The sequence below is a fragment of the Acinonyx jubatus genome, chromosome E4 (assembly GCF_027475565.1).
Source record: "Acinonyx jubatus isolate Ajub_Pintada_27869175 chromosome E4, VMU_Ajub_asm_v1.0, whole genome shotgun sequence".
NCBI lineage: Eukaryota > Metazoa > Chordata > Mammalia > Carnivora > Felidae > Acinonyx > Acinonyx jubatus.
Genome location: NC_069395.1, coordinates 64,887,116 through 64,902,793, shown reverse-complemented (window position 1 = coordinate 64,902,793; position 15,678 = coordinate 64,887,116). Strand labels below are relative to the sequence as shown.

Here is a 15,678-nt window from a genome sequence, read left to right as displayed (position 1 = left end):
ATTACTCATACCGAGAACAAGAATTTTTAAGTGGAATCTTCAAGAGTTTCAAGAGCTAAAAATACAAGGATGTATCTGATGTAACTGTAGTCATGTTTCCAACGGCCTTTAGCACATATTCAATGATACATCACTTCCAAAATAATGGACTCTCCCTCTCCAATTCCTCATTTCTGTTAATGGTACCACCACTCGCCCAGCCGCATCTCCTGGTCATCTCTGACTTCTCTCATCTGCTTTGTACCCACACCAAGTCCTAGTGACCGTCCCCTCAAGAGGACTGCGATCCACCCCTCTCCGTATCCATCGCCGCCACCGTAACCCAGAGGCTGTCCTCACCTTATGTTTGACTGATCAGTGCCTCCTTTCAGTTACTTTCATTTAAACCGTGCGTGCCTGTGGCATACGGAGTCACAGAGCCCTATAATATGTGCTCACAAAGCCCTGCCACTCTCTTGCCCTTTTCTCCTTTCTTCGGGAGCAAGCATTCAGAGTCCTTCTGGTTTTTTTCTTTTAACCTGTGTCTCTCTACACATTATGCCTATTTTGGTCATTTCTGGATTTTTCAGTTTTAGAAGATAAGGACTGAGTCTTTTGCTCCCCTCAGCCTAGCCCTGCAAACACACGCTACATGTACACATTCTGTGACACCCCCCCCCCCACACACACACACTGTTAGCCTGTTACGGGTAGATAACATCTAATGTGTACCTTGTCATTGAGCCTATCCAGATACTAAACTCTTACTACTTTTCCCTTCCTGAAAACCGTTGGTTTCCCCTGGAGTTACTTTTTTCTTTCCTTTTCCCTCCCACTTTTCTTTTTTTTTTGGGGGGGGGCACAGTTTTCCATGCACTTGTCACTTAGACAACTCCAAACACATCACCAAGAGTCTAAATCTGCCCTCGATACACTCAGGTACCGCAAATACTCAGAAATAGGAAAATGATATAGAAGTTTCTCCCTAGACTATTCTGATCCCCTCCAAACGGAACTGGTTACTCTCTCCTCAGTACAAAGCTGTTGTCTTAGAACATTCCTTCACCTACAGACTCCCTTCGCCTCTCTCCTAGGCAAGATCCCCAATTTCAGCTATCTCGCATCCTGCTCCTTGGTTTAGTCCTTTGTTTCGGTGCAGCCTCTAGTGGTTTTCTCAGAAAGAGCAGAAAGGAGACACCAGAGGCCCTGAAGCAAGAGCATCCTTGGATATCTGAGGAAACACCAGAAGGCAAGTGTACCTGGAAAGGGGTGACTAAGAGGGAGAGTTTCAGAAACTGAGGTGTACCAGGGAACAGCACCGCACCGTGCAGGGTCTTCTAGGCCACGTAGGGATTTTAGCTTTTACTCTGATGAGAAGCCACGAGAGGGCTCTAAGCAGAGGCTGACATGATGTGACACATCTTCTCTGGGTCACAATGACTGCTGTATGGAGGACAGTGATAACATGGAAGAGGGAGAGGACAGGGTTTCTACAGTGAGGGGTTCACTGCGAGAACCAGGTGAGATGTGACGGTGTCCCGTACCGGGGTGGGGGCAATGAAGGAGGGAAGAAGGGCTCAGATTCCGGGCATATGTGGAAATAGGTCTGCAGCACTTTCTGACTGGAACTGGATGTGGGGGGAGGTAAAAAATATTTGGCTGTAAAGTATTTGGTCTCAGCAACTAAATGGATGGAGTTGCCGTTTAACAAAAGGGTCTGGAAGACTAGGAAAGCAGAAGATTTGGAAGAAAAACTGAAGTTTGATTTGGGACATCTTAAGTTTGAAATGCTCTGCAGACACCTCAGGAGGCCAGATACCGAAGTCTGGAGTTCAGAACCGCCTAGTGAAGTGCTCCAATGCTGAAAACTGAGTAATCTTTGGAGGACTCAACAAACGAGCCAGAGAAAGCATGGCTAGTGAGGCAAGACGTGAAAGCCAAGAAGGAAGGGTCCCAAAGGCAAATAAAGAAAGTGCTTCAAAATGGGAGTATGTGATTAACCTATCAAAGGTTCTAATGCCTCCAGCAGGATGGAAACTGAGGACTGACCACTGGATTTGCAACATGGAGGCCACCTACGACCTTCAAAATGTCATTTTGGTAGAGTGTGGGGACAGAGGCCAGACCAGAGTGGGTTCAAGAGAGAAGTGGGTGTGGAATGTTACCCAAGCAGAATCCTTGTCCAAAATGGTTTAAACTGAATCACACCATGGAGAGATAATCAGACAAATCCTAATTATGGGACATTCTACAAGAAGTCTTGGGCTCTTCATAAGGGTCAATGTTACGAAAGTTAAAAAAAAAACTTTTCAGGCACAGACTGTTTCCGATCACGTAAGACTAAAGAGTCTTGATGACCGAATGCAATGTGTGGTCTTTCATGGGATCCTGGATTCGGGGAAAACTAGTCACACTTGTGGAACAACGTGAGGAGAATTCAAATACAGGCTGTACGTGAAATAATACTATTTTACCAGCATCTTGTTTCTTGTGGTTGATACAGGTCACGCCGAAGGGTACCCATGGTGTTGGGAGACACATGTGTGTGTATTTAGGGGTGATGTGATATAATACCTAAAAATTACGGTGTTTCAGTGGCAAATACGTGTCTGTAGGGGGTGGGGGGCATGAAAATTCACCAAAATGTCAGTAACTAGCAATTCCAGGCGAAAGACACAATGTGCCTTGCTGGGAGTTACTGAAATGGACGAAACGGCCTCCACCTCTCCCTGATTTGTGTCTCCCCTGGGAGGCGGATGGATTCAAGTCTTCTCGGCTGAAGAGCACACCCTGCAGCTCACTCCTGCTGCCTCAGCGCCTCTGCTGACCCCCAGCCTTCTCTCCAAGCAAGCGGTCTTTGAATTAGCGACAGTGAGGCTACAGTCATAATGCTTAGCATTTACTTGGCTCTTACTGTGTACCAAGCACTACGTCAAGTGCTTTTACATGCATTATTTCATTGAGTCCTCTGCCATTTAGAGAAGAAACTGGAAGCCACTGAGACTGTTAGTGGGGGAGCCCAAAGCCCCGCTTTTAAACCACCACCATGTCCCCTAAGCCCCTTTGTCAGGGGAGGACGGATTGCTCAGACACGTAAGAAGCACAGCCTACAGGACTCAGCAAACTGATATGTTCCTGGGGGATGAGGGGTGGAATTTTATATTGAGACGTCAAAAAATTAAGTAAAAGGAGCCTGGCTGGCTCACTCACGTGACTTTTGATCTCAGGGTCGTGAGTTTGAGCCCCATGCTGGGTGCAGAGATTACAAAAAAAGTAAATAAAAATACAAACAAACAGACACATAAACAAACAAACTTAAAAATTGTTTTAAATAACCTTGAGGCCTGATCAAGGTCTAGCAGTCCTAGAACTGCCTCGGCTGCAGGATCATATAGCAGTAGAAAAGAACATTCTTCTTACCTTTAATGAAACAACAGCCCAGTGACATAAACTTGAAAATATTTGACTACATTTGCTATTTCCTTCTTTACTCCAAATGTCCTTTTCCTCAACTTTTTATCAAAATTCTACAGAAGAGTTCAAAGAAGAGTGAAACCAACAGCCATTTACCTCTTATTAGATCTGTCAAATGTTGACATTCTGCCAAATTTGCTTTCTCTGTCTTTCCCTCTCTTACATACTTTTTCCTACTGAAATGTCATACGTCATGATAAGTGAAAATATCATAATATGGGCACTATGTCATTTTACTCCCAAACACTTGGGCATGTATCTCTCAAGAACAAGGACGCTATATACTACAAAACCTACAATTCTATTACCAAAAAGAAAAAGACAAAAAAAAAGGGGGGGTGGGAAGGGGTGGGGAGCACCTGAGTGGCTCAGTCAGTTGAGCATCTGACTCTTGGTTTCGGTCAGGTCATGATCTCACGGTTCGTGAGTTCGAGCCCCACATGGTGCTCTGCACTGACAGAGAGGATCCTGCTTGGGATTCTGTCTCCCTCTCTCTCTGCCCCACCCCTGCTTGCTCTCTCAAAAATAAATAAACAGTCAAAAAAAAAAAAAAAAAAAAACCAAGAACAAATTCTATTACTAGTCTCAAGAAATTAGAGCAATAAATAATATTATGTAACATACCGGCTATGTTCAAATTTCTCTCATGATGTTCCAAAAACAGATGCTCTGAATGGAAAAAACAAATTCTGACCCCAGAATTATAAGGAATTTGTTTTGTGAGGGAGTCTCAGTTTCTCCATTATTTTATTATTTCCACTTTAAAGGAAAAATAAAATGCAGCTCATATCTCATTTTTCTGAATGGGCTCTTGTGTAAAAAAGCTTCCTCTCTACTGTCTGGAACGCCTCCCAGTGTCCAGGCTCTTCACCTCCTAACTTACCCTCCCAACCATCAGCAGAGTCATTTTTCTAAAATCAAAATTTGAGGGGCACCTGGGCGGCTCTGTCGGTTAGGCGTCCGACTTTGGCTCAGGTCATGATCTCACAGTTCATGAGTTCGAGCCCCGCATCAGGCTTGGTGCTGACAGGCCTGGAGCCTGCCTCAGATTCTGTGTCTCCTTCTCTCTGCCCCTCTCCTGCCCATACTCTGTCTCTCTCTCTCTCTCTTTCAAAAAAAAAATAAACATTAAAATTCAAATTTGATTTGGCACTCCCCTCACTAAAGACTCCCACTCCCTAGAAGCAAGGCTTCCCTGCCCCCCACTATCCCATCTCTTTTCCATCTTAATCTCCAACAACATCTCCGCCATGTCTTTGCAGGAGCTGATCTGTCTTCCTGAACCAGCTCGCCCTGGTGAGCACCTGCATACCCCGCAAAACCCAGCTCAAGAGTCACCTTCTTTTCTGCTAATGCCCACAGGACAAAGTTAATCACACGTGTTGTGCTTTTGTTGAATCTTAGATATATGTCTACACTTAGTACACGCTTCTACAATTATTTATCTCTGTAAGTGTTGCTCCTACTCCACAGTGGCTCTCTTTAGGACATACTCTGTTAAGGGATCTTTGTTCCCCCCGAGTCTAGCAGAGTTTTTGGCATCTAGGTGGTACTTACTAAGCACTTGCTACACAGACTCCTATTCGTACACAGCTTATTCACCAAATAAAGGAAGGCAGTGATTATCTGAACGGATTGATCATTCATAGCCCATGTGTGGCCACCAGTAGTCGCATGCTAAATTTCCCACCAGCCACTGATGCAGGGCCACCTCCTGGGCTCACCAAGGACAGGTGGGGAGAATCAGTCGCAGAGAACTGCATTTTACGTGATTATAAATGCTGAGGGCGGAAGGCAAGAGTGTAATGGAGTACCTGGTGAAGGCAAAGGGGAAGTGCTCTCGAATCCACCTGCTCAACTTCACCTCGGATAAGTGAGAACAGATACTGAAGAACTAGCTTCGGGGCTTCTGCTGGATCATTAGCATTTACTTCTGCAGACTCATCGTCACTAACAGCATGCGTGGATGCACTCAGCACGTTTTCGTGCATTAAAGGTGTGGTGTCTCCTGAAGAAAGTCCTTTAAGAAGTAAATAAAATGCCCAGGTTAGGATAAATTTTCGCCATGGTGAGTATCTTAAAATAATTATGTCTGTTAGCCATACAATTTTCAAATAAAACTAATTATATGAAAAAAAAAAGCCTAGAACCACAAGGTTTTGACTTCATGAAATTGTGCCATCCTCTGATTGCTTCTGTTAGCACACACATAAATCATTTTTTGTTTTGCAGAACTATAATTAAGAGTGTTAATAAAAAGAGCTCTAAAGGAAAGAATGTGGGTTAAAACCTGACAAAAACTTGATTCTCCCAAAGGAAAAACGGATTAGCTGTAATTGGAAGTCTTGGCTTGCTCAAAAGAAAACAGAATTAAATAGGAAGGTAAATGCGCTTATCATATAAAATGGCTAAAGAAGTTAAGCCTTCCTCTTTAAACTCTGGTCTGATAACTTTACAACTACTTCTGGATCCCAGGAGAACAGCAGGAACTCAGATGCCAGATCTAATGACCATGGAAAATTCTTTCATAATAAAAACAAGTTAAGTAACATGAATTTCTTAAAAAAAAAAAAAAAGATCAATGAATACATGCTTGACCCCACGGTTCCTGAAACGATGTACCAAATTTCACAAATTTAATCATTACACATTATAACTTGACCATTCACTGAAATCTCAGTCTCCGTTTTGATTTTCATATTCAAATTGAACAGACTGTTTGCATCTGTACATTCAGCTGATTGGCCTCTGAAAACGATCTTTCTCAGTAAGTCAGTGTGGGTACCACGTTTGAGGATGCCCTCTGCAAGCTCTCCAGAGTGTGCCCAGAACCCAGTCTTCTACTGCCTTCTGAATAAATCCACTGCTCAGGGCACTTGGGTGCTTAGTCAGTTAAGTGTCTGACTTTGGCTCAGGTCATGATCTTGTGGTTCGTGAGTTCGAGCCCCTCGATGGGCTCTGTGCTGACAGCTTGGAGCCTGAAGCCTGCTTTGGATTCTGTGTCTCCCTCTCCCTCTCTCAAAAATAAATAAGCATTTAAAAAAATGTAAATAAACCCAATGCTCTAGCCAGAGGGGTCCGTTCTTCATCTTCCTAGTAACATATTCTGTGCCATTCTGAGCAATTACAGATTCTAACACCTGGAATATTTTCCTCCCAACTATGCCTATTTGTGTTTTACCCTAACAAGATACATGTATTTCTCTATAGCAGCAGCCTAAGGTACATTTGCTTTCCTCTGAATCCTGTACGGAGCCCTGTATTACACTGGACTGTGTAACAGTGAGTGGTGAAAGGTCTCATCTTCATTAGATCGTAACTCCTGCACCACAGGCATTATTTTATGGGCCATGGTCGTTAGATCATCAGCAGATCTTCAGCACGAAAATTCCAAGTGCTGTGATTTCTAAAATTAGTCACCTAGGATGATTCCTTATACTTTAGAAATTCTATGAAGTTTATATCATTTGGAATCTGGAAATACAAGGCTTAGTGATGGCTTGCCATTGTGCAGGGACAGTATTTGTGAAAACATGGATGATCCTTCTGCTTTCTGATTTTCTAATGGAATGACAGTAGTGATGAGGTGGGAAGAGGAGCGTTCCATAGAGAACTACTATTTCTTTCCCTTGTCCCTCCCCGCCAACACACATTTAATCTGATACAGACTTGTGATAAAGCCAGCCTCCCAAATTCTATACTTCTCTTGATTGAATTCTTCCCACATAGTTATCAAACATTACTCTGTGCTTCCTCCTTGAAAAAATGCTGGAATTAGATCATGGTCATTTTCAGTAAAGGGGAGTTAAGTAAAACCCTTGAAGAGTATTACCAGAGAAGAACAAGATTCTCAAACGTAAAGAAAAAGGACAGATTTTAGGACTCTCTCATCTAAAGGTGGTCAAAACAGGGTCCCAGATAATGGAAATAGAAACATGCATTATGATCACCTCAATTAGTTAGACAGTGTGGATTCATAATGGTCATGGTTCCTGCTAGGTTCATTTTCTAAGTTATGGATACGCTGTGGATACATATTATTTGTCAGCATGCAATAGTTTGGTAAACAAAATTATGTAGCCACCAAAAGAAATTACAACAGAAAGAAGAGTATTCGTCATAAAACAAAACCAACAAAAGTTCCAAAAGCATATATATAAGTCTAAAGATTCCAAGAGTAACGGAAGGGTAATGTCAACAATTAGAATATAGTATGTTAATCACCAAGTATAGGGAGGGAGTGGAAAATAAGAACTGGGCTCATATGGGTTAAGATGTCAGGGAAACTTGAAAGGCTCATACCACAAAAGGATTATCTACCAAGGTTGAAGATCATGAGTTTTAGAGAGGACTTAATTATAAAACTTACCTCTTAAGATAACATTCCTTGCTGGGACAGGGTAGTATAAATCAAAGAGCACTGGAATAGGAGCAAGAGATATCAGTTCTGTCATTATTTTTCCAAGTGACCTTGGATTAGACATTTTATTTTCTATATTGTGGTTTCCTCATCTTTAACATGAAGGGACTGGCCAGATGAGACTTCAGATTCCTCCTAAATCTGACCATCTCAAACATTCAAAGTCTCCATAGTGATTCTGTCGTTTAAGAAATGTAGCCAGGCTGGCCACCATGACCACAGACTCTGGGCCAGCTCCCATGGACCCAGGCTCCAGTTCACCCTAGGTCCAAGCAACCCCTCACTGACCCGGCTTCAGGCTGAGTCCCATGGACACAGGCTCCCAGTCCGCACCAGAGTCAGGCTGGCTCTTGCAGACGGGGCTGTCAGGCCCACTCCCCATGGTCCCTGGTACCTCACCTACCTCCATGGACCCAGGATCCAAGGCCCACCCACATGGACTCGAGCACCAGGCCTATCCCAGTGGACCCAGGCAGCAGGCCTGTCTACCTGCTGACCCAGGCATCAGATTTGCACACCTGAGGACTCCAGCACCAAGCCTGCCCATGGACATCACCATATGGCCCACCCAGAGTCTCTGGAGAGTCTGACTAGTGGAGGGTTTCCCTGCTGAAGCCATTCTGTAAAGACGTGCAGACACCAACACAAGTCCACAAGGATCACAAATAATCAAGGAAACATGACATCACTAGAGGAAACTAATAGATTCAATAAAAGGCCCTTAAAAATGGAGATCTATGAACTGCTTGACAAAGAATTCAGAATAATCCTCTTAGAGAAATTAAGTGAACTATAAGAAAACACAGATAGACAAACAAAATTAGGAAAATAATGTATGAACAAAATGAGAAGTTTAACACAAAGAAATAGAAACCATGATAAAAATCAAACAGAAATCCTAGAGTTGAATGCACTGAATTTCAATAAGGAACTCCAACAGTGGATTTAACCATGCAGAAGAAGGAATCCGTGAACTTACTTAAAGATACACCATTTGAAATTACCTGGTCAGAAGGGCGAAAAGAAAAAAGAATGAAGAAACCTTATGTGAACTGTGGGAAACAATTAAGAGAAACAATCCACGCATTACTGGAGTCCCAGAAAGAGAAGAGAGGGAAAAGGGGGCAGAAAGCTAACTTAAAGACATAGTGACTAAGAACTCTGCAAATATAAAGAAAGATTTGGACATCCAAGTTTACGAAGCTTATAGGTTCCCCAAAAGGATTAACCTAAAAAGATCTTCCCTAAGACATATTATAATAAAACGGTCTACTGTCAGGATGGCTAACATTAACAACTCAGGGAACAGCAGATGTTGGTGAGGATGTGGAGAAAGAGGATCTCTTTTGCATTGTTGGTGGGAATGCAAGCTGGTGCAGCCACTCTGGAAAACAGTATGGAGGTTCCTCAAAAAACTAAAAATAGAACTATCCTACCACCCAGCAATTGCACTACTAGGTATTTATCCAAGGGATACAGGTATGCTGTTTCGAAGGGACACATGCACCCCTATGTTTATAGCAGCACTATCAACAATAGTCCAAGTATGGAAAGAGCCCAAATGTCCATCGATGGATGAATGGAGAAAGAAAATATGCTGTATATATACAATGGAGTATAACTCAGCAATCAAAATGGATGAAATCTTGCCATTTGCAACTATGTGGATGGAACTGGAGGGTGTTATGCTAAGTGAAATTAGTCAGAGAAAGACAAAAATCATACGACTTCACTCATATGAGGACTTTAAGAGACAAAACAGGTGAACATAAGGGAAGGGAAACAAAAATAATATAAAAATAGGGAGGGGGACAAAACATAAGAGACTCTTAAATATGGAGAACAAGCTGGAGGGTGTGTGTGTGGGGGGGGGGGTGGGTGGGCCAAGTGGGTATGAGGCACTAAGGAATCTACTCCTGAAATCACTGTTGTACTATATGCTAACTAACCTGGATGTAAATTAAAAAATAAATAAATAATTAATAATAATAATAATAATAATAATAAAAACCATCTAACATCAAAGAAATAAGAGTATTTGGAAAACAAGCAAGTATGGAGTCTGCTTGGGATTCTCTCTCTCTCTCTCTCTCTCTCTCTCTCTCTCTCTCTCTGTCTCCCTGTCCCTCTCCTGCTCACATTCTCTCAAAATAAATAAATAAACATTAAAAAAAAAACAAAAAACAAAACAGTAAGAGAGGGGCACCTGGCTGGCTCAGTGCATGCAACTCTTGATTTCGGATTGTGAGTTCGAGCCTCACATTGGGTGTAGAGATTACTTAAAAAAACAAACAAACAAACAAAAAAAACAACCCTCAGGGTAGGTTTCCAGCTCCCAAAGCTCCTGTAATAACATTGGTAAACTAGGTAGAAAATACAAAATAGTAATAATTAAAAAAAAAAAAAAGCAAGAGAAAAACAAATTCCCTCACACACCAGGGATTCATGGATTTCAGGACAGATACACTGCAGGCCTGGAGACAATGGGACAATGTCCAACATGCTGGATTTCAAAATAATTTTGATGTCATTACTCGTGATGTCACATAAGGCTTACACAAGTTTTCTTAAAAATAATTAAGTGTAATAATATATCGCATTTAGTACAAAAATTCCTTCTGATACATAAAAGTTTTCTGGTAAGGATGTTTGTAGTTAAGAAGCAAAACCAAACAAAAACATATACTGTGCAACATGTAATTCCATCTTTGCTACAAAGTATATGTAGATGGTTCCATTTAAATAAAACTTTGTTTTGCCAGATATGGATCTATACATCTAGACAGGAACATAAAATTCTATTTAACTTTCATCTATGAAAGTCAAATGAGTTACAGTTAAAACTCCGCATTAAGCAATTTGATGATACTATTTATAAGTAGATGCAGATGGTGACAAACTCATAGGCCCTAACTTGATACCTGTCAACTTCATCAAGCTCCAAAATCAACACCAGAGTTTATATGCACCTACTGAGGGTTTTTAAAAAAAATTATTTGAACTACCTTGGGCCAGAAATTAAAAGAATTATCTTGATTGAGAGGTTTTATTCAATTTATCATACCACCTGAATTCTATTTTGACACATAATTATTTAATTCCGTTATAGTTAAGATATTAGTTTCAGGTGTACAATATAGTGATTCGACAGTTCCATACATTACTCTGTGCTCATCATGATAAGTGTACTCTTAATCTCCATTATCTATTTCATCCATCCCCCCACCTACCTCCCCTTTGGTAACAGGCAATTTGTTCTCTATAGTTAAGTGTTTCTTGGGGGCATCTGGGTGGCTCAGTCAGTTGGGTGTCTGACTTCAGCTCAGGTCATGATCTCGTGGTTCATGGGTTCGAGCCCCGCATCAGGCTCTGTGCTGACAGCTCGGAGCCTGGAGCCTGCTTCAGATTCCGTGTCTCCCTCTCTCTGCCCCTCCCCTGCTTTGTCTCTCTTTCTCAATAATAAATGTTTAAAAAAAATTAAAAAAAAAAAAGAGTGTTTTTTGGTTTGCCATTTTTTCCTTTGTTCGTTTTGTTTCTAAAATTCCACATATGAGTGGGGTGCCTGGGTGGCTCAGTAGGTTAAGTGGCCAACAGGTAATGATCTCATGGTTTGTGAGTTCGACCCCTACATCGGGCTCGATGCTGTTAGCACAGGGCCTGCTTCATATTCTCTGTCTCCCTCTCTCTGCCCCTCCCCTGCTTGCACTCTCTATCAAAAAATATACATTAGAAAGTATATTTGAAGGGGCACCTGGGTGGCTCAGTCAAACATCTGACTTCAGCTCGGATCTTGCAGTTTGTGGGTTCAAGCCCCACGTCAGGCTCTGTGTCGACAGCTTAGAACCTGGAGCCTGCTTTGGATCTGTGTCTCCCTCTCTCTCTCTGCTCCTCCCCTGCTTGCACTCTGTCTCTCAAAAATAAACATTAAAAAAAAAAGTATATTTGAAGAAATAATAGCTGAAAATGTCCCAAATTTGAAGAAAAACATGAACCAAAAACATGAATCCAAGAAGTTCAACAAACTCCATGCACAATAAATTCAAGGAGAGCCACATTAATTTATTTTTTTAATGTTTATGTATTTATTAGTTTTTAAATATGAAATTTATTGTCAAATTGGTGTTCATACAACACCCAGTGCTCATCCCAACAGGTGCCCTCCTCAATACCCATCACCCACCCTCCCCTCCCTCCCACCCCCCATCAACCCTCAGTTTGTTCTCAGTTTTTAACAGTCTCCTATGCTTTGGCTCTCTCCCACTCTAACCTCTTTTTCTTTTTTTCCTTCCCCTCCCCCATGGGTTTCTGTTAAGTTTCTCAGGATCCACATAAGAGTGAAACCATATGGTATCTGTCTTTCTCTGTATGGCTTATTTCACTTAGCATCACACTCTCCAGTTCCATCCACGTTGCTACAAAGGGACATATTTCATTCTTTCTCATTGCCACGTAGTACTCCATTGTGTATATAAACCACAATTTCTTTATCCATTCATCAGTTGATGGACATTTAGGCTCTTTCCATAATTTGGCTATTGTTGAAAGTGCTGCTATCAACATTGGGGTCCAAGTGCCCCTATGCATCAGCACTCCTGTATCCCTTGGGTAAATTCCTAGCAGTGCTATTGCTGGGTCATAGGGTAGGTCTATTTTTAATTTTTTGAGGAACCTCCACAATGTTTTCCAGAGTGGCTGCACCAGTTTGCATTCTCACCAACAGTGCAAGAGGGTTCCCATTTCTCCACATCCTCTCCAGCATCTATAGTCAAGGAGAGCCACATTTAGACACATTATAGGTAAATGATCAAAACCCAGACACCAAAAAAAAAAAAAAAAAAAAAAAAAAAAAAGAATCTTTCCTTTTTTTTTTTTTTTTTTTAATTTAGGTACACTTGACAATTATTTTCAGGTGCACAACTTAATGATTCAACAACTCTACGTTATGCTACATTCAGTACAAGTGTAGCTACTATCTGCCCCATTACATCGCTCTTACAGTATCCTGACTGTATTCCCCATGCTGTGTCTTTTATTCCCCTGACTTATTCACTCTATAACTGGAAGCCTGGATCTCCCTCCTCCTTTCACCCACTTGCCTCTTCTCTCACTCCCCATCCCCTCTGGCAACCATCAGTTTGTTCTTTATGTTTATAGGTCTGATTCTGCTTTTTGTTTATTCATTTGTTTTGTTTTAGATTCCACTTATGACTAGAATCATATGGTATTTGCTTTTCTCAGTCTTTTTTCACTTAGCACAATGCCCTCTAGGCCCTTCCATGCTGTCTCAAATGGCATGATCTCATCCTTTTTTATGGCTGTGTAATATTCCACTGTAAGTATATATGTATGTATACGTGTGTACGTGTGTGTGTGTGTGTGTGTGTGTGTGTGTGTGTGTGTGTGTGTACACACCCCATTTTCCATAGCTTGGCTACTGTAAATAATGCTGCAATAAACAAGGGGGTGCACATGTCTTTTTAAATTAGTGTTTTTGTTTTCTTTGGGTAAGTACAGGAAAGTAGAATTATTAGATCATATGGTATTTCTATTTTCAATTTTTCTGAGGTACCTCCATACTGTTTTCCACAGTGGCTGTACCAATTTCCATTCCCATCAACAGTGCATGAAGGTTCCTTTTTCTCCACACCCTCGCCAACCCTTGTTATTTCTTGTCTTTTTGATTACCGTCATTCTGATAGGTATGAGGTGATATCTCATTGTGGTTTTTTCATTTTCCTGATGATGAGTGAGGTTGAGCATCTTTGCATCTGTCTGTTGGCCATCTGGACGTCTTTTTTTGAAAAATGTCTATTCAGGTCGTCTGTCCATTAAAAAAAATTTTTTTTAATGTTTATTTATTTTTGAGAGAGACAGAAACAGAATGCAAGTGGGTTAGGGGCAGAGAGAGAGGGAGACACAGCATTGGAAGCAGGCTCCAGGCTCTGAGCTGTCAGCACAGAGCCCAACATGGGGCTCGAACCCAAGAGCTGTGAGATCATGACCTGAGCTGAAGTCAGACGCTCAACCTACTGAGCCACCCAGATACCCCTTCTCTGCCCATTTTTAATTGGATTGTTACTCATGTATATATTTTCTGGTGTTCAGTTGTATAAATTCTTTATATGTTTTGGATACGAACCCTTTATCAGATATATTGTTTGCAAATATCTTCTCCCATTCAACAGGCTGCCTTTTTGTTTTGTTAACAGTTTCATTTACTGCAAAAACGGCTTTTTATTTTGGTGTAGTCCCCATAGTTTATTTTTGCTTTTGTTTCCTTGCCTGAGGAGACAGATCTAGAAAAATGTTGCTAAGGCCAATGTCAAAGAGATTACTCCGTATATAAAACTTTAGGTCTCACAATTAAGTATTTAATCCATTTTGAGCTTATTTTTGTGTGTGGTAAAAGAAAGTGTCCAGTTTCATTCTGTTACAGTTAGCTGTCTAGTTTTCCCAGCACCGTTTATTAAAAATGCTGCCTATCCTCATTATATATTCTTGCTTCCTTTGTCATAGATTAACTGACCGTATAATTGCGGGTTTATTTCTGGGCTCTCTGTTCTGTTCCATTAATGTACCTATTTTTCTGCCAGTACAATACTGTTTTGAGTACTACAGATTTATAGTCTATCTTGAAATCTGGTATTATGATACCTCCACCTTTGTTCTTTCCCAAGATTACTTTGACCTTTGGGGTCTTTTGTGGTTCCAAACACATTTTAGTATTATTTGTTCTAGTTTTATGAAAAATGCAATCGGTATTTTGACAGGGATTGAACTGAGTATCTTTCCATTTGTATCATCTTCAATTTATTATTTTTTAATGTTTATCTGTTTTTGAGAGACAGAGAGAGAGTGGGTGCAAGCACGGGAGGGACAAAGAGAGGGGGAGAGAAAATCCCAAGCAGGCCCCACCCTGTTAGTGGGAAGCCTGACGTGGGGCTCTATCCCATGAACCATGAGATCATGACCTGAGCCAAAGTCAGAAGCTTAACTGACTGAGCCCTCCAGGTGCCCTTTTGGGGGAGTGTTTAGGATATTCTGTGTATAATATGTCTTCTGCAAATAGAGTAAAAAAAAAAAATTTTTTTCTGAAAGAAGAGAGAGAAGACTCATTAACAAGGGAATCTTCAATAAGAATCACAGCTAATTTCTCCTCCCAAACCATGGATGTCAGAAGACAACGAGAAGACATATTCTTTGGGTTTTGTTTTGTTTTGTTTTGTTTTGAGAGAGATGATATATTCAAAGTACTGAAAGAAAAGGATAGTCAACCAAAAATTCTATAAGAGAACTATCCCTCAAAAATGAAAGCAAAATTAAGACACTCTCAGACAAACAAATGCTAAGAGGGGATGGGACTTGAAGAGCTATACGACAATGAAAGCTAAAGGGAGTCCTATGGGCTGAAATGAAAGAACACTAGATGGTGACTCAAATCCACACGAAGAAATAAAAAACACTGGTTACAATAACAACACAGGCAAAAATAAAAGTCAGCATAACTGTACTTTTGGTTTGTGACTCCTTTTTCCATATGATTTAGAAGGCAAATGCATTAAAAATAATTGTAACTATGTTAATTGGCAAACAATATATGAAAGGTGTAATCTCCAACAACAATAATAAAAAGGAGGAGACCGATATACACAGGCAGAGTATTGGTATCAAACTCGGCTGTTATAAGCTTAATGTGTTCATTGCAATCCCCAAGGAAACAACTACACAAACAGCTAAAAATATTCAGAAAAGAACGGAATCAAAATGGGACACTATAAAAAATTTCTTAATAAGGGAAAGAAGGC

General features: G+C 41.0%; 1 protein-coding gene across 2 annotated transcripts in view; it reads right to left on the bottom strand.

Annotated features, from left to right (window-relative positions):
• Positions 1-15,678, bottom strand: part of CNST (consortin, connexin sorting protein) — a 115,166-nt gene that overhangs the window by 37,413 nt on the left and 62,075 nt on the right. Inside the window, exons 3-4 of one of the 2 annotated variants that reach the window (XM_027046245.2) lie at positions 7,823-7,873; positions 5,268-5,473 (exon numbers count right to left, since the gene is read on the bottom strand). In XM_027046245.2, coding sequence (XP_026902046.1) covers positions 5,268-5,473; positions 7,823-7,873 — 257 coding nt within the window. The remainder of the gene's footprint in view (positions 1-5,267; positions 5,474-7,822; positions 7,874-15,678) is intronic. The other variant, XM_027046247.2, reaches the window with a different exon arrangement.